We start from the raw sequence: 19,799 nt of genomic DNA, 5'->3' as shown, positions 1-19,799 counted from the left end.
AACTTTAATTGATCGCTTTTAGTCATTGGATGCATTATCAGGATATTTAGCATCCTCATAAAAAAAACATGGGTACATAGAAACAATTCTTCAATATAACAATATTTTACATATTACTAGATATTGGTAATGGAAAAGTTGATTGTCCTGTTGAGTAATGATTGTTTTTCTGTAGTACACTTTCAAAACCATTATCCATTCTTTGAATGTTAGAAATATATCGCTTAGCACCAAACGATTCAAACGCATGGCACAGTCCATAAAAACTACTGCTAATCCAAGATTGTCTCCTAACTGACGTCCAGTCCTTATTATCATTGGATATTTTAAAAATAGATTTTTCTTCCACCTTTAAAAAAGTTGTTAGGGTTAAATTCTTCGTATAGGTAACAATGGTCTTTGTTTCAATATCAACATGCGATTCTTCCAGAATGTACGCAGTTGCTGTAGGTAAAATTCTTTGCAACCAGGAAGGTGTCTCGTTGGTTTTTGAATATATTCGAATCGTTTTTAAAATGTTATTTTCAACGTGCCTTGAAAGAACGTCTTCTGACAGTACGTGTTTACTGTAAGGGTTAGGATATCGCTTGTAAAACATCGAACATAAGTGATCCCACTTGTATTTTATATTTGATGACGTTTCGCAAAACTTCATCTTGCTTTATACACTAACAAACACAAATAAAACACATTATTAACTTCAATTAAACCTTCAAGTGATTCCAGTGTTACATGCATTTTAACCATGACAGTAACTAACTTAGGCCATATTTTATAATTATTTGCTGGTCGTCGGCCTCCACAAGAATTATAGTTAATCACTTAGAAAAACAAGAATGGAAGAGAAAAAGCATTGCTAATTGCAATTGGAAAACCTTTTTCCGCATTTCCATTTCTTGGAGGTTTATAACATTATAACAAGAAGTATGACTTTATCTAGAACACATGATTATATTGTACGGAGAATGACCTGGTAAATAGCGGTGAAACCTGTGAATCATTTACTTAGCTTTGTTACAGCAAGATACTTAAGCACATAAGGTCCATTTTACTGAATTAAATTATATTCTACAAGTGATTAAAATTTCAGGTCTTCACACCAGTTACGCAAAAGCAACATCGGATACGAAATTGACGAAACGTTATGGCACATGCATATCTCAAAGAAATATCTAATAGATTGAAGATTAAAGTCAGCTTCATAATTCACCAAAAACACTTTACTATTCAGTGGTAAAATTAAACAAGAATTCCTATCATTCCATCTATTCTATGGCTTCAACAAAACTTTTAAAAATAAATTAATTTAAATAATAAATTAATGATATCTACAAATCTCATAACAAAACTCTTGACATACACATATATACATCATACATCCAATACCAAAAAATCGAACGCAAGCCTAAATAAAGAAATTGCTGATTTATAAATAACGTAGACTAAAAATGAAGTAATATTTAATGCTCCCATGTTTCAAACTCTTTTGTAAAATTCTTTATCTCCGTTTTTACTGAAAAATGCAATACAAAACTCTTATCAAAATAACGTAATTCAAACGTAACATAAAGAATTACAACCCCATCCTACTGTTACGAACAGATTAACAATTAAATGTCTATGCATTACTACACACCACCTCATTGATCCTCTCATAATACTCCAAACACAAATTAACATAAAAACAGAACTTTGTTTTCCACAAACAAAAATGTAAAAAAATATGACAGATAAAAAAATCTAACTACTCTATGTCTAACCTATGACCAACAGAAAAGACAAATTCTAAGAAGAAACTGGAGCTTTGTAAGAAAATCAAATACGATTTTCTATTGAGTGACACACATGTTATCACCAATTTCTTGTGCATATTGTTCTGAGAGCATCTGTCGTAACTCCTCGATATGGCTTCGTATACCACCTAATAATTCAAGTTTTAATTTTACTGCTTCTAAATCTGTTGTTTCGCATTCGCCTGGTAGACGAGCACTACTTTTGTCCGGTGAATCTGAAACAAGACGAAAAACATGTACTCAAAAAAGTACATAATTCGATAACTACTAAGACATGTCCAATCTATTCAAGAATATATATCAGGAACACCTAGGTAGAATGGTAATAATTTGACATGCTTATATTTAATTGATCAATTACCTTGTAAACCAAGTAATGCATTTAAACTAGGGTCATTTCCTTTCATTCTAGAAGCACATAACGTAACAAATGACCCAACATCATCAGAACAATGAGATATCTAAATCAGTACAGTTGAAAATCAAACAACAGTTTAAAAATGATGCTGAAGTGGTATACTAGTGCTTAGAACAGACAGAGAAATGACAACAGGTCAATTTAAGCTAAGTGTAATAAATGCTTCTAATTACCAGTAGGAAAGTTTAAAAAACAAACATGTATTATTCTTCTAGCTCATGGTTGTAACTATAGTGTATATTATGTTTTCTATAGTGATTCCCCTTTTACCTCTTTAAATAATGACTTCAGCTTTACTTGATATTCTTCTGTATATGTTTCTTTATACTATAAATAGAAGTCGGCACTACAGCATTAAATACACAAAAATTAACTAGCAAGCCAAAAAGCGATAGAAAGTTTTTTTAATTGGTCTTATGAAACTTGCTTTAAATAACACAAAAATCAATTCATCTTTTGTACTTTCCTTGATTAAACAAAATGTTAACAGAAGTGTTAAAAACGAGATCCTAATCCGTACCTTAATGAGATCTTGTTGTAAGTCAAGGTTATTTTCCAGCAATTCTTGAGACCTTGCAGAAAGCTATTACAAGAAAAATTAGGAAAAATCTATCAAACTTTTGTAGTCGACTACAGGCCATGTTTCCAGCACACCAAATATCATTTGTGACATTTTAAATTAAATTGCAGGACTTCGGGGCTTCAAAAAGGCGTGTCACAAAAATGCGCATAAAAATAGATTTTTTGCTGATTTAACCATGCATAACTCAGTGTAAAAGTAGCATAATTTTTGGGGTGTTGCGCTCTAATGTATAGTGGTATACATGACATAATAATAAAAATAAACAAAAATTGAACAAATAAATAAAAAAGATATTGGTGCAAAAGTATGCTGGTTAACTGTTTCCATCTGCATGATTAGGGGGAAATGTGTAAAAAAAGTAACACTTATCTATATTATAATGCCTGTATACGTCTGTCCGTCCGTCCGTCCGTCCGTCTGTTTGTCACGCAAAATGGTAGCTTTTCTTCGCAGGTAGCGAGACGCACGCAATGCGGTATAAAAAGGACGGATGAACCCGTGGATTTTTCCACGGGCTTACGACTAGTTTGATCTATTTTCATACCGTTGTAAAATATACCCAATATAATGGGAACATGGTCACAGTTCAGTTTCTATATCCACAACCTGCTGAGTGCAGCGACAGAATGGTTAGATTTAATATTATTTAACACAGAAAATAATTCGAACACAGTTTTAATTTTGATTATTCGCTACTCAGAGCGAATTACTCAGTCCCCTAACTATCTAACTCTTTCATTTTACACTACACATTTCGAATTCCTGTTAATTCACACAAATTTGCTGCTTCGGTGTGTTAGAAGATATTGACTTGAAATTTAATTAAAAAAAGAACAACCTACGATACAGCATTGTAATGCTTAAAACAATTAAGCATTATGTGATGGTTACCTTTGAAATAGTAACGCTTTTTTCTTGCAATTCTTCTTTTAACAAAGTTAAAGTTTCCTTCTGTTGCAACTTATCTTCATCAAACAATTTTTGTTTACTTAGAAATTCATAATGCAGTCGATTCATTTTTTTGTGACGCTTTTCCAGTGACTACAAAAAAGAAGTATACGATGACAGTGGTAGGTGGTAAGTTAAAAACTCAAAACTGTTCCTTGGAATTATAAAGTTTTGTTTGACACTTAGTAAAAGCAAAGCTGAGCATGATAAAAGCTGAAAAGTCCAATTTCACCAAAACAACATTCAACGTATGCAGCTTTAAAATTTTCACACGAAATTTAATTACAATATTCAGAAATCATTACAAATCTTTCTCACACTGCATTTGTAGATCTGAAACAATAGGAGATGCAAATAATTGTGTAAATGGTACTGTAAATAGCATTCAATACAATCTGTTAAAAGAGGTAAAAATTGATTTCAAGCATTTTTCGAACATCGAGCAAACAAATAACATGTTGTCTCACATGCTTTAAATCTTCCCTTTCCTTTTTTAAAATATCATTCTCTTGCTTTAGTTTTTCATGATCTTCAATCGCAACAGGACCAAGTTTATCACGGGCACGATACTTTCCGAGAATATTACTAAGACTAAAAAGTAGAGCATACAAGACATTGATAAGAAACAGTTTTTCAATTTCAGTCAATACTCTGCGATGGTTGATGTCAATGCGGCAGACTGGCAAATCATTGTATTTTATTTCTGAAAAGAAACTGAATTAAGAAAGGCTGCGAAAATATTTGTAGCCTATTGTATGCATGTACTACTAAAAATAACTGTTACCTGGAAATTTGATCATGAAGTTCTGTATTTAACCTCTGTAGCTTCTTACATTCTATATCCTACATATGAGTTTTACAATATTACAAAAAATATATTTTTATTTAAAAAAATTTATTAAAGGCATTGTTAGTGTATTATTTTATCATGAGAGAAATGCATTATATATCAACTCCTACATGATTTTCTTCTGGTTATTGTGTGTGTGTATGAGTGTTAGTTGGCAACATTGCTTTTTATATTGGCAAATGAAAGATCGGGTTTGCATAGTATTCTTTATCCATAAACAAAAATCATTTGTTACACACTATAGCTGTTTAGCCTGTGGAAAAATATACCCTGGAATCTTTTCTCATATACACATCCCCTGATATACATATTTCCCGCATCGCTATGTCGTGCATCCTTGCCCGCCTGTATCATGCAGCATTGAAATTTACCTGAACGGGGGTTATTTCTATGATTATTGTTGCGATTGTAATAGCGTTTTTAATTACAAAAACCAGTTTTTTTAAATCGGTTTACAGACAGACAGCGAGGATTATCATATAGTTTAGTTATTTACTACCTGTGTAAAAGTACATGGGAATTTGCCCTTGAAAAAACTTACAGGGTTTTGCCAGTTCTAAGGTTTTATGTCTCACATACTTACTGCATTTTGGTTGACCCGTTGGTATGAAGCAATAAAACTACTTAGCAGGGGGTTCCCAAATAACGCTTTTACAGGTACTAAGAAAATATAGATCTGGTCACTGTACTGCCTCATTGCATACAAAATTGACTGACAGCATATGGTTATGGCAAATATATAATTCGTAGAATTTTTTTTTTGGATTTCTAAACCTTCATAGTTTTCAAACTGATACGATTCTAAAGTGATGCTTTTCTGTATATGAAAGTCTTGCTACACTCCTTTATGAATGCCAAAGATTGGTTCCTGCAATGCTTAACTGTTTAATGTTATATAATTTTTGTAACAAATAAGTTACACTTACTTTGTTTTGGTATTCAGTTTTAATCTCTTTATATCTTTTATGTACAACTTCTTTTTTCTCTTGTATGTCTTCTTTTTCCTGATGACAATTTTTAACCTATAACAAGAATGGTATGGTGCCATTAGGGAAATAAGGTAGTGGTTACTCAGTCTTGCTGTTTTCGCAGACATACTATGATTGCAATTTTTTTAAAGGCACCGTATAATCCTTTTATCAAAATCATCTTAAACCAGTTCAAAATTATCCCAAACACAGTTTTCAATTTTGTCTGTTATTTACTCTATATGAATTGAATTATAAAACGTTTAAGTTAATTTTGCATTCCATAATATTCTCAGTTATTTTCACAGCTTTAAACAAAAAATGGTCATTTATAGATTAGTTTAACAAAATATTTCGTGTACATTGTTTGTTTTGAAAATTAACGTTCATAAACGGAAGGGCAGATGGACTGACAGACAGAGACTTTTAACTTAAAAGCCTGTTACTTTTAAAACAGTGTTAGGTTTTATAGGACGATTTGGCACATGCTGTATTTTGGCTGTTCTTTATTAATATGTCTTGTATTAGTCAACTTCAAGGTTTCTTTTCAGCGTTATTAATAGGAAGTAAAGCAAATTTGCCACAAGGTCTTCTTAAGTCATAGTATGGTTGTCCTAAATACTATTTCATGCTTTCAATAAATTATTATAATAAACAGACCTCTTTCCGTAATTTTTTAAACTCTTCGGCAGTAGGTAGTTCTTCAAGGTAAGATTGTAATTTAGCGTTTTCTTGTCTAAAAATAAAAATTCTGATGGATAGGACAAGGATTTACAAATAAACTTGCTTGCTTTTTTCAATTGCATTTAGATGTTGGCTTACTTGGTAACTTTAAAATCTTGCAAAAGTTTGTCTGTCTTTGCTTGTTTCAGTTTAAGTTCTTGAACTTTTTCATCTAACTGAATCATAAAAACAAAAAGCTTTCCAGCCAACTCCAATGTTTTAGAAAATGGTGCTAAAACAATTGCCAACTATAAAGGGGGAGTTTTGCGTGTGGTCAATGATGTTGCTTCCAAATGTCTACTTTGTAAATAAAGCATCAGTGAAAACCTAATAACTAAATAAAAACGCAACCTCTTTTTTTATAACTGTAACATCAGATGAATTATTTATTTCCATTTCTTTTAACTTTATTCCAAGTTTACCAAGTTCATATTCTCTTTCACTAAAAGCAAAAAAAGGAACAAAGTAGAGCAATGAAAAGTTGAAGACGAACAGACTAAATATAGTATGATCACTGCAATTTGAGAAATTGTGTATGCGTATTAAAACAAAAAAATTAAATTTAGTTAACATTTTGGAAAATGTCTAGACTGCTAGTATATTTTCTGCATTCCTTGATCCGTTTGTTTAATGACACTAGATTACACCATACCCAAGCTTTCTTTGCAACTTTTCAACTTCAGCTTGTTTTACTGATTTAGCTTCCACTAGTTGTTGTTTTAAGTGTGAAACTTGATATTGGTATTCTTGTAAATGAAGCGTAAACTTTTCATTGCTGTTTGATTGAATTTGATGTTCTTTTTGAACAAGTAGCTCTTCCAGTTCTATATTTGTTTGACGCAGTTGAGTGATTATCATTTTTTGCCTACATACAATGAAGGTAAAAGTAAACTAAATTATTAAGAAAAAAAATTAACAGTTGTGTGAACTTTAAGAGATACTATACTAGAAACTGAAATTGAAGTTTTAAATTTCATCTAGAAACTTCTTAACAATGCACAACTTTGCACAACCTGCATAGAATCCTAGCCGAGTCGGTCAAATGAATTCGACTCTGGTTATACAGTAAAATGCTATAGCTACGAGGGCAAACCAAACGTTGTAAAATAAAATCCGTCTTTTTCAACCAATCAAATGCAATAAGTACAAATTCAGCCTCTCTCCTTCACATTAGTTATGCTAACATGTACACAAAAATAAACGCCTGTCTTTTTTAAGAAGTACAAACCCAAATTCTCTCATTCACAACCGCACTTAGCAATTGCAAACATGAATTTAGACATGTTAACATAACAGGCATGAAATAGTCTAAATCAAAAAGGCTGAAATCTTTAAATGGTGGGAGTAAAACTAGAACAGCATGATCTCTAAACTATAGCAAATTGGAGGTAAACAATAAAAATACAATTTTGATGTTAAGAAGCAGACTAAAATTATATTTAATTGAATTTTGGGGACAAACAAACACCAATTTGAAAACTGGTTTATGACGATGTTGAAGGTTAACACTATTTACTATTCGAACCTGAGGGGATGGAGGAGGTTCATCCTCCTGCCAGCTTTTTTGTACTAACTTCTGAAGTATACCATTTTTAGGGTTGCAATTTAGTGATTTTTCATTATTTTTTAGTTAGCTTCAGGTTAGACAAAGAATTTTTGGTATGGTGCCATGCCTGTTGCATATTGACTCATTGGTCAACAAGAGGTCAGGAAAAAATCAGACAAAAAGTATATAATGCGTTTATTCTTGACTAATCGATAAAGCATCATTTGAATTTTAATGACGTTAGCAAGCCATCAACAAAAAAAAAATAGAACCTTATTTTCATGTTCTCTTAAATGTGTACAGAGTTCAAACTGCTGATCAAGAAAATGTGTATGATCATCTGTTTTTGATAAACGCTTAAGAAGATATGGAGGTTTACAAATTTTGCTGATGTCAGCAATGGCCTGTTAAAAGTCTACATTTTTTTTGAGATATTTATACACCTGTTGCTCTCATCGTATAGATCTTAAAACGCTGATCAAGAAAATGTGTATCCTACACATTTTCTTGATCAGCGTACTTCTGACAAACGGTTGCACAGATTTTAGGGTTTAAAAGTTTTTCGATGACGTCATCAACCCGTTCATTCCAAAACGGATTTGGGGACTCAGGTTTGAGAAAGTTACCCAAATTGGTCCTAGGTGGTCCCTAGTTACCTACACAATGAAAAATCATTGACGTCACCATTTCCAAGTTTTTTGGCCTCAAAACTTTAAGTGCACTGTAATGGCTTCATTAATTTGATACAAGGTATTGACCTTAAATAGTGTTATTAACGTTGTGGCGTACATTAGAAAATTTAACATTTCAGACATGCATTTTTCAGCGACATCAAAGGAAAATGAACACATCCGCTTTGCCTGTTACAGACATAATGTTTATACTATATTTTACTCAATAGTTTTAAGACTTTTTTATACCAAAATTGTTATTTCAATATTTTACTCTTTTTCTGGCTTAAAATAACAATAGGGTTAAAGACTTACGTAGTAGAGAACAAAACATCGTTTGGTACATGACAATTTTGACACAAAATCTTACTTTTGCATAATAATATCTTTTTGCTCAATGATTTCATCTTTCGCAGAAAATAAATCTTGACATTGAGCGGCTTGTGATGGAGACATCCTTTTAGTGTAGGATTGTATACTTAAACCACTTCGACTGCTACCATAATCCTTTCTATCTGTTGTTTTATCAAGAAACTTTTCACAGGGTGTTAAAATCTTCTTTGTGGCTATTAAAGAGAAATCATAATAAATGAACTAATTTGGGAAAAAATGTAAAATACACACAAGATTTTGTTTATTTTATCTTTTTGCGCTTTTAAAAATAAACAACAGTGTTTACAATAAATTCTATAAAGTAGTTGCAACTTAACCAACTCAATTTTACTGAAAATTCAAACACAAGATAATGTATAAAATATTGTCTCAGCAAACTTTTGTTCTTAGGTGAAGGCAACTAGTTATTTCACAGGCAAAGCAAATTTGTTGGGTTTCTTAGTTGCCGGAATAAAAATAAATAATCTATTACCCCTTTTTGTAATTTTTAAGAATACAAAACAAAGTTGTATTTTCAAGGGAGTTACAAAAAAATTCTTTCTTGCTTTTTTCGAGATAGACTTACTCGTAATTCATTCTAAGCAAAGCAACTTTTATAAAAACAACAAATTATTTGTGACAGAGGATGCTATGACAGGCATATTTTACTTTGTGTTTCACATGCATTTGCACTATATATGTTCGGACTACGTTTGACTGTGTCATTTTAAATTAGTTCATTTTTCTTTCGCGATATTAACTGCCAACTTTAAAAAAATCTGTATTAGCATTTTTTTTATGGTTTTTTGAAAAAAAAAATAGTTGGTCAGGCCTCTAGAACAAATAATTAAGTTGCCATCAACTTAAACTGCTAATTTTAACAAAAATGTCCAGATGATCTCCTAAAAAAGTTTAGGTATTCAAAATATAAAGCGATAAAAAATATGTGAAGATGGCTCTTTTATTTTTCAGGAGTGAGGAAAATCAAGATGCATATCGAAAAAAAAAGAGGTAAAATATTTTCAAATCATTTAAATTAGAATCAAGTTAGATTCTAATTTAACAGTAATTTCTAACCTTTGTATGGCGATACATAACCCACAGTTTTGTTGGTATTATGTATCACTTTCTGTACCATGTCATCAGTTTGCTGATGAATTATTTCAACTTTCTCAGAGATACTAGGACAGGATTGAAAGATACGCTTCTGAGATCTTGGTGACGATAATTTCTTTGCAGTAAATGGAGTGGCTAAATTTTCATGTGTATCATTGGAATACTTGTGGAAGCCTGAAAGATAACAAAAAATTATACATACAGTAAAGCAAATACACTTCCTAGCAGTTTTTAATTGGATAGGCTCGTGTCAGCAATTATTTGCTGACAGTAAAACTCCACACAAGGAAAAATAACAAGGAAAAAAGAAACCTCAAATATAAAAGAACGAAAAAAAAACAAAATGGAGAATATAACATTGACAAAAGAAATTGTTTTTTTGCAGAGCATAGTTATGTTGCCTCTTACTGCCATGTATGAAGCGTTGAAAACCATTAAAAACTCTACAGGCTGAAATATAGGAATAAGAAACCGTCATTAAAAAAAAATTTATAGATATCTGGTCATTAATAAAATGATCATGTATTTCAGCCTTGAGAAAAGAATCAATTGACAAATATTACAACTTTAACAACACTAAAAACAGTATATACCCACTTATGGTTAAATTAAAACATATTGGAAAATGCTAAAATTTATTTAATTAAATGCTGTTTGTTCTGCGTCGAACTTCAATATTTATTATGCATGAATTTTTGTTTTTTTGCATATAATTTTATATAGTTATATAATAATTTTCTCTAGTAAATAAACATAAACACTCAGATTTAACATTAAGAACAAACTAGGGTTTTAAGGTTTTATAATGACGTCATCAACCATTTCAAATTTTAATACACTTTTCTAATGTGTAGAGCTTGAAACGCTGTTAAAGAAAACATATAGGATTGTGTGCTTTTGACGAACGGTTGGGTTTAAAGCTTTGTTGCTGACATCATTAACCTGTGCATTTTTAAAATGGTTTAACTTGTTAAAATTTTAGATAATTTCAGGTAGTCTGCAGTTACCAATGAAGGAGTTGACATAAGTTACTTCCACCCATTTCTAAGTTATCCTCAAAATTGAAGGTGCAATGTAATGACATCATTTACCTTATTCAGTGCATTCACATTAAGAAATTACACATATTCAGTAATTTTAAAGGAAAATGAACATCAACTTCGCCTGTTACCTAGTTAACATCTTATTATGAAAGAGATAAAAAGTTCAAATTATCAAGTTGTGATGAAATTGAAATTATATGCACCTAAAGGAAAAGAACATCAACTTCACCTGCTACCTAGTTAACATCTTATTATGCAAGAAATAAAAAGTCCAAATTATCAAGTTGTGATAAAATTGAAATTATATGCACCTGTAGCATCTTGTGGAGTCAATGGAACAAATTCAACTTCATCCATCTTCTTGGGTGTTGACCAACCATTCAATGAATTGCTGGACATTTATAAGTTTACTTGTTCAATAACTGTAAAAAAACAAAAAGAAAATTTTGCAAGATCGCTCTGTACGTTGGACACACAGTACCACGATGGAAGAATTAAGGGTGAACACAGCAAAGTCTAAAGTCATGATTAGTAGCATTGCATCCAAGTGTGACCTTGTATAATTGGAAAGTGGCCTTGTGGAGTTTGCAGGAAAGGGGTTGGTAGTAATCCCATTTTTGTCAGGCTTGCAAGCATTGTGTACATAAGAAGTGCAGTAGTATTGGTGGAAGGTTAAGAGCTGACATTCAGTTTGTATGCAAGCGTTGCAAAGATGAGATTATAGAGAATGAAGTATTTACCGCTTCAATGATGTACAACAGTGGCTCGTTAGAGACAGTTGAGAACTTCTGTTACTTAGGTGATATGTTGGGCAGTGAAGGGGGTGTTGGAAGAAGTGTTACTTGCAGGATAGGTTCTGCTTGGAAAAAGTTCAGAGAGTTACTTCCTTTGTTGACCAGCAGAGTCTTGTCAATTGAGGTAAAAAATAGGTTGTATGAGGCCTGTGTAAGAAGCGTTATGTTGTAAACGGTAGTGAGACATGGGCAGTGAAGCAGGAAGATCTTGACCGTTTAGAAAAGAATGATATGAGAATGGTTAGGTGGATGTGTAACGCCAGTTGGAGAGACAGAAAGAGCTAAGTATCCGTAGAATTAAAGATGTTATCCAGATAAGAAGATTGAATTGGCTGGGGCACTTGGAAAGAATGGAGCAGGATAAGTGTGTAAGAAAGTGTAGACTTGATAGTTCCTAGGGCAGAGCCCAGAGGCAGACCGAGAAAGACTTGGCAGGAGATTATAAGGACAGACTTGATACAGCGAAAGGTGAGTTTACATCTAACACAGTCTAGATCAGATTGGAAGAGGGTCATTAATATACCCCGTCCAACCCGTGCTAGCATGGAAAACGGACATTAAGCGTAGAATGATGATGAATGATGTCATATTGAATCAGCATAATCTGTAATTTTTTTCATTAACAAAGATGATTATTTATGTAATTCACACATGCAGATCATTACAGAATAATTTTATGGCCTTTCGACAAGCTGATCCTGTCTTGTGAAAATGCAACTACTATGTTTAACTCGAATTAATTGTACAAGAACAGTTGTGTATCATGTTAATAAATGACCAGACCAAATAATACAGCTTTCTTCAATTTTCTAGAACAATATTGAGAAATACTAACTTATTTTTTTTACTTGTGATTTCATAATGTATAATTTATTGAGGAAAATTTTAGGTTGGACCTGAGGGGTTATAAATACCGGGATGGGATTTTTTTTGTTTTTACCCTATAGTCATAAATATATGCAACACAATTTTTTTTTTGTTAATGCTTGAACAGAATTTACTTTTACGAAACAAAAAAGTAGTTGATTTGATACTACTCTTAGTACTACAGGTAGAACCTTGATTAAGGTTTCCTTGGTTAGAATTACCACTGTAGTTCATGATTTTATTTGTACTACATACTCATGGCATGCTTAGCATTACAGTCAGGCCTATCAATAAGGGGAGAGCGATCACTCTCGCTCACGCAAAGACTCGCCCAATTTTGAGAAATAAGAAACTAGAGTCATAGATTACTTTCCCAATCATTTTAAGCAAAGTGAAATATTAAACTTGTGCAATATTGTTGTTTACCTCAGGTATCAGTTCACCTGAAGTGAAGTAAAATATTAGGAAGAAAATATACGCAAAATTAATGTAGAACCAACTAAAGCATTTAAATGTTAAGCAGTGGTATTTGGAACAAATGTCAAGTTAATGATGTGATGGAAAAAGTACTGATATAAGCAAAAAATTATTGCTATCATTTTGTTCCTGAAGTTTGATTCCATTTGGAATACCTATCAAAAGTTATCAAAAGGATGGATAGTGTGGGTGAAATTAGCCCAACCGGTTATAATGTTCAAAACATCCCCAGACCAACTCAAGTATTAAGCGTACGACAGATGCAATTTTTCAAAAAAAAGGGAGAACTATTTCCACAACTTCTTCCTTCATTTTGGATCTCTTTATGATAGAAAATTGATTTCACCCTTCGTCTAAATTCTTTTTAAAAAGTACACTCAGATGTTCCTGTAAAATTGATTCCATTAAATATTACAGTTTGTGTGTATATACGTGCAGAAATGCATTTTCAAATGATATATAGAGTGTACAATACAGGGGAATTTACCATATCAACACCAGAGCCACTTTCTAAATAATCACACATAACCACATCACATAGACCATATGCTCAGATCTGGGTTAACATCAGCAAAATTTGAAAGAGGAAACAAAACTTTTAAAGAAAATGATTGGCATATTTTTGGTTTATCAGCAAAAATTACATAAGATAGGAAATTATAAATATATATATATATATATATATATAGCATACAATTTTTAGAACAGGATTTATTGTATAGTTTAAATTTTTTTGAGAGTTTGACCGTAATATTTGGAAGATGCTAGTTTTGCAATAAGTTTTCAGTATTCTTTGTTTAAGTACAGAATCTATTTCGTTAGAATATATTTTTTGTGATGAAGAAAAAATACACATGTTTTCCGTAACATCAGAAAAGGATACAATTAAAGTTGTTTTTCTTTTCACAGAATTTGATTTGAGTTTTTAGGAATTTTTTTCAGTTTTTATGATTTATTTTTTTTTTTGACATTTTTACATACAAAACCATTCTTGTGTTTGTTGAAAAACATATTCCCCGAAAGTCTTACAGGCTTCACGAAACCACTCCTGGCACCTGTTGCAGGATACCGTCTGGGTTCTGGGACATATACGACACAAGCAATACAACTCGATTAGCAACACCTTTGCCGCACAGAGTGGTCTGATAATAAGTGCCTCTAAAAACTCAATCATTTTCTATTTCACGATGGCAGCCAGTACGGTCGTGCGCTACGCTTTACTATTATTCTTGTTGTTGTTTTGTTGAAATATTGAAACTGTTAAATGCAAAAGAAAGAATGATTTGTAGAACTGTTAAAGAGAAAAGGATTTAATACATTACATCAAAAAATTTGTGGCTTATTAGCAACTTTTAGTGGTTTCCACGCAATTTTTTCATCTTATCCAAACATAGATGTCTTTACGTTATCATATTTCAACCTCATATTTCAACCACGGAAGATGTGGATCAGCTGTATAAAATCCCAGCTTATAATATTGAAAAAAATAATCGTAATACTTGTAAAGGAGGTGTAGCGCTTTATATAAATGACAACATAAACTATGTTAGGCAAACAGATTTGGAGATTGATGAACTCCAAAGCGTTGCTATAGAAATTGTCTTTAAAAATATGCATCACGTTCTTATAGCAACACAATATAGACCTCCAAACGGCACAAAACACTTGCTGAGTAATTACAATGAGTTATAAGAGAAATCATTATCGCTTTGTTGTGCAGAGTCTAAAAATAATATACTCATAGGACTTAGAATGTAAACTACCTAAATTCATGAGATAATAGAGAAGTTAAAGCAATTATTCAACAGCATGGCTTAACACAAATAATTAAAAAATAAACGCGTGTAACGCAGGACACAAATTTTTAATCGACATTATAGCATCGAACAGCCCTGCTTCAATGGCTGAACAGGACGTCATGCCAACAAGTCTCATTAATCATGATTTAGTAGGTTGAATACGAAAATTAAACAACAAAAAGCGCATGTCAAAAACAGTCAAAACTAGGAAATATACCAAATACAACCCTGATAATATGAATCGTGATTTTGAACAAGTGAATTCATTGCATTTATCTGTTCTTTAGATATTTGTCCTAAAAGGTGTGCTAATTATGCGAAATTAAGACGTCATGAGTAAGCATTGAGCATAATTATGGTAACTAAATATTGTAACTTATGTAAAATGATTAAAGCGTCAAAGTGAACAGCCAGAAAACATGTTTAACTCTATGTGGCTTGTCAAAATGTTAAATATAACACCCTTGCAGAGCATACTCATGACAACATGCATAATTAGTGAATCTTTTTAGTATTCCAAATTCTAAAGGACAAATCAAGAATTTTTAAAAAAAATACTCAAATTCCTAGACAACCTTTCAAGCTCTTTCATATGCAATTAACTTTATTTTTCGCAGGAGGTAATCTTTAAATCAGGAGACTCAAACACACCCGCAAATTATCATCCAATTTATAGCTATTCTTGCGGTCGGGTTCGTGTCATAATACTGGTTGAACCAATCACGGCCCAGTATATATTTTGATTAAGCAGCCATTATGAAATGATAGACAAATGACGTAATTATAATGCTTTTGTGGTGAAACCTTCATAAGTAAAATATCTATTATATATATCTTTAATATGTTTTAGATATTGCTTAATATTCCTTAATCTTTGCCATTTGGGGACATTGTGATGCCGTTTTGCTTGTAAATTCTATTATTTAAGATTTTTACTATAAAGGTTTGACTGTGAAAGGTCCACTATGTATCGCATCAAGGAGCAACTGCAGTTGAATATTAATATTTATCTGCCGTGAAACATTTATGCATCAAATAGTTGGCTACTGAGAATTAGCATGATTCCCCCATATTTTGATGTTGAATTAAAATACGTTGGTCAGTTTTGTTGAAAATTATCAGAAATTTTCAAGCATGTTACAGTCCAGTCCAGATGTAAGCGTACGTGTACGCTCAACTTGCAAAAATAATTGCTTTCATTAAAAAAAAACAATAGGATACCAAGTTCCTTTCAAATTGCGCGAAAATAATTGCTTCGTGTTAAAAACAAAAGCATAGCAAGAAACATTGTTCAAAAACAATACTCTGCGCGAGAATAAATTAAACGCGAAGGCCATTGAATTTTAATTTTTTTTAACAATGAAACTAATTATTGAAACGCGATTTTAATCTGATATATTTAAAAAACACAAGCTGTTACTTTCAAAATGCGATCTAAAAAAACATTTCTATCGCCGTTTTTCGTCTTTAAACTTTTAAAATGCGATCTAAAAAACATTTCTATCGCCGTTTTTCGTTTTTTAAACTTTCAAAATGCGATCTAAAAAAACATTTCTATCACCGTTTTTCGTTTTTAAACTTTTAAAATGTGATCTAAAAATCATTTCTATCGCCGTTTTTCGTTTTTTAAACTTTTAAAATGCGATCTAAAAAAACATTTCTATCGCCGTTTTTCGTTTTTAAACTTTTAAAATGCGATCTAAAAAAAAAATTTCTATCGCCGTTTTCCGTTTTAAAACTTTTAAAATGCGATCTAAAAAACATTTCTATCGCCGTTTTTCGTTTTTTAAACTTTTAAAATGCGATCTAAAAAAACATTTCTATCGACGTTTTTCGTTTTTAAACTTTTAAAATGCGATCTAAAAAACATTTCTATCGCCGTTTTTCAATTTTAAAGTTTTAAAATGCAATCTAAAAAAACATTTCTATTAAAATTAAAGTTTCAATCTTTGTTAAAATATAATAACTTCTATCGCTTAAACGCTTTATTTAACCCGCGCAACCAACAATGCCTTCTCGCTAGTTTATTTAGTTTTCACGCAAAACATTTGTTTAATAAAAATATTAAACAATGGCTCTTCGTGTCACATTGATAGAGTTGATAACATTTGCAATTATGCTATTGGGAATAGTTATGTTAACACTATTTAACAATAGTTACGCACAAATATAATAAGCTATTTTTTCTTCAATAATCTTTTGTTTATTACGTGCAAGTTAATGACTTACAAGACTCGCAAGATAATTAATAACAACAAAAGACAAACAACTACCGCCTCCGAGAAAAAGGTGTGAAACTTGAGCGTACGCGTATGCTTACATCTGGACTGTACTGTAAGCTGGTTGGACTATCTAGCTAGCTAGCATCAGTTAATACCTGGTAAATACCTGGTAAATATTTTGTTAGCCTTTTCATGAAGACCTTACTAACATTTCATCTAAACTGTTATTTTTTCTTTTTGCGGATGACCAGAACATATATTTTGAATCTGATGTCTTCTCAAGCTTGAAAACTGTATCAACCAAGAGCTCAAACAATTAAGCCTATGGTTAAATATCAATTGTTTAGCTCTGAATCTAAGTAAAACCAACTTTGTTATCTTTCACAGCAACAACAAAACTCGCAATCACAATGTTACTCTAAAACTTAATAATTGTGCATTCACTCAAAGTGATTGTATTGGCGTTTATGTTGATCAACATTTAAACTGGAAACAACATATCTCAGTACTGTCTAAAAAAATTAGTCAAAGCATAGGTCTAATGTATAAGCTAAGACCATTTGTGAACATAAATGTGCTTAAAAATGTTTAAAATAGTCTAATTTATTCTCATATTGTTTATGGCATTCAACTCTGGGGGTCAGCTTGTGATTCTGTCCTTAGACAGATTCCCACTCTACAAAAAAAGGCGGTAGGAATGAAGACCTTACACATTAAGTCACTGTATCCTTACGAAATTAAAACTAACATTAGCTGTATATAAACTTGAATAAAAACCATTTACCAAAAAATACCAGAAAAAAATTTGAACATCTGGGCTGCCATCTTTATGATCTTTTACCTGCGCTTCGCAGTAGAGCAGTTTTGTCAAGAATAATAATGCGCGAAGCGCAATTTACCTATTTTTCAGCAATTTACGTCATATAACATTAACGCAAACTTTTCAAATTCGTAAAATACAGGATGTTAAAAAAGTTACTAGTTTATTTAAAAACTGTTATTAAGTTTAAAAATATATATTTCTAATGTACCACAAACAGACAATCTCTAATACAATTGTATTACTCTTTTATACATAGTCATATTAATTACGCTAACATAGTTTGGTGCAGCACTAATAAAACTAAAATACAGTCACTTTACTTTCATCAAAAACATGCTGCCAGAATAATCACTTTTAAAGATAGGCTGACTCATTCCAGACCATTACTTCAGTCAATGAAAGCCTTGGATGTATTTCAACTAAATATCTTTCAAACGCTTTGTTTCAAATACAAAGCAAAAAATAATGACGCACCTGAAGTATTTACTAACACCTTTCACATTTCTCATAACAAATACACAACGAGATCTGCAGATCAATACTATCCACCACTTAGGAAAACTAAAAACAGTCAATTTTCCAATTCGTACCGCAGACCACACATTTGGAATAACTGTAACAAAATTAAGAAGTCAATTTTTGTATCTACTTCGGAGGACATATTTCGATGTAAATTGAAAAATCTACTTTTATTACAAGCTCGTGAGCTTGTATTAAAACGCAAATGTGTCCTACAAGAATGGAAATTTTTGCCTCTCTGAGCACCGACACGGGAGTCGTCGTGTGTTCGAATCTCATCTTGGTAACTATTTTTACTTTTTTTTTCTTTTTTCTTTTTTAAAAAGATAAGACAAGTGTTCAAAACACTTGTTTAACTAACTAGTAAATAAAGGTGTTTCCACCAAACTTTTTAAAAGTGAATGTAGGCAGAATTAACTGAATTAATGAATTTCGCAAATTTTGGGGTTTGTGGGTTTGTGGTCTTTCTTCTTCCTGTCAGTCGGTTCACCCAAGACGGACCCATCGAAAATTAAAAGTTCGAGGAATTTTCCGTTCAGGAAGGTCTCACAAATCAATTTTGAAAAATAAGTGTGTAACAAATATTATTGCGTATCTGAATAGTAAAATATGTCTAACTTCGTAACAAAAATCCCAATTTGATAGACAGCTTTTTGTAAACTTTATTCGCGAGGTTGTTTGCGTATATCATACGTCTTGTTTGAATTTGAGAGCGAAACGTCTTTCTTCTAATTTAAATTCTTTTTCTTTAATTTTAATTTTAATTTCATTCTCATTTTTTTAATTTCATTATACTTTTGTTATTTATACATAGCTATATTGATTAGGACATATTTGTTGTTAATAAACTTTGCGTAGAAATAACAGGTTCTCGATGATAAGACTACTTTTGTCTTCTGCGAGTCACCTGTCTTAGTAAGGAAAGTTGCAATTAATCCGTATATGTATATGTTACGTATATTATATATGTATATATGTATTATAACAAACCCCAGCAAACCCCAGCAAAGTCAACGACAATCCCCTAATAGTCACCACACCATCCAAGACCATCCCATATTAATCTACATAAGACCTATTATTCACCATAATGACGTCATCAAGATTCTAACGCAATTCCCTAATAATCAACGTGCATACAGGGGTATTTCCCTGATATTCATCAAAAAATCAACGCATGCGCAGTAAAGAGGGAAATTCCGGTAGTTTTTGAGCAGAATGAAATCTTCCGACAATGCAAAAATTCTATATAATAAAGAGAGAATGG

General features: G+C 31.7%; 2 protein-coding genes across 4 annotated transcripts; both read right to left on the bottom strand.

Annotated features, from left to right (window-relative positions):
* Positions 1–73: 73 nt before the first annotated feature.
* On the bottom strand, positions 74–771 carry LOC130644164 (PRELI domain-containing protein 1, mitochondrial-like). The gene has a single exon (XM_057449661.1). The coding sequence runs from the start codon at positions 653–655 to the stop codon at positions 107–109; it is 549 nt and encodes a 182-aa protein (XP_057305644.1). The 5' UTR covers positions 656–771; the 3' UTR covers positions 74–106.
* A 468-nt stretch (positions 772–1,239) lies between these two features.
* Positions 1,240–18,043, bottom strand: LOC130644161 (coiled-coil domain-containing protein 186-like). 3 transcript variants are annotated; one of them, XM_057449655.1, is made up of 16 exons: positions 17,975–18,043; positions 11,343–11,453; positions 9,950–10,162; positions 8,871–9,066; positions 6,936–7,148; positions 6,635–6,725; positions 6,383–6,459; positions 6,221–6,296; positions 5,519–5,614; positions 4,527–4,585; positions 4,210–4,333; positions 3,686–3,835; positions 2,732–2,794; positions 2,482–2,538; positions 2,155–2,254; positions 1,240–2,008 (listed from the first exon to the last, which is right to left on the bottom strand). In XM_057449655.1, exons 2-16 carry the CDS (start codon positions 11,428–11,430, stop codon positions 1,830–1,832), a joined length of 1,782 nt encoding a protein of 593 aa, XP_057305638.1. In that variant the 5' UTR covers positions 11,431–11,453; positions 17,975–18,043; the 3' UTR covers positions 1,240–1,829. The 3 variants fall into 3 exon arrangements, with proteins under 3 accessions (XP_057305638.1, XP_057305637.1, XP_057305640.1); XM_057449654.1 differs by lacking the exon at positions 17,975–18,043 and adding an exon at positions 17,357–17,816; XM_057449657.1 differs by lacking the exon at positions 11,343–11,453 and having other exon boundaries at positions 17,975–18,032.
* Between the last annotated feature and the right edge of the window lie 1,756 nt (positions 18,044–19,799).

This window comes from Hydractinia symbiolongicarpus, chromosome 5, assembly GCF_029227915.1.
Source record: "Hydractinia symbiolongicarpus strain clone_291-10 chromosome 5, HSymV2.1, whole genome shotgun sequence".
In the NCBI taxonomy this organism is placed as follows: domain Eukaryota; kingdom Metazoa; phylum Cnidaria; class Hydrozoa; order Anthoathecata; family Hydractiniidae; genus Hydractinia; species Hydractinia symbiolongicarpus.
The sequence above is the reverse complement of the archived record's forward strand: the minus strand, read 5'-3'. Positions and strand labels throughout refer to the sequence as shown.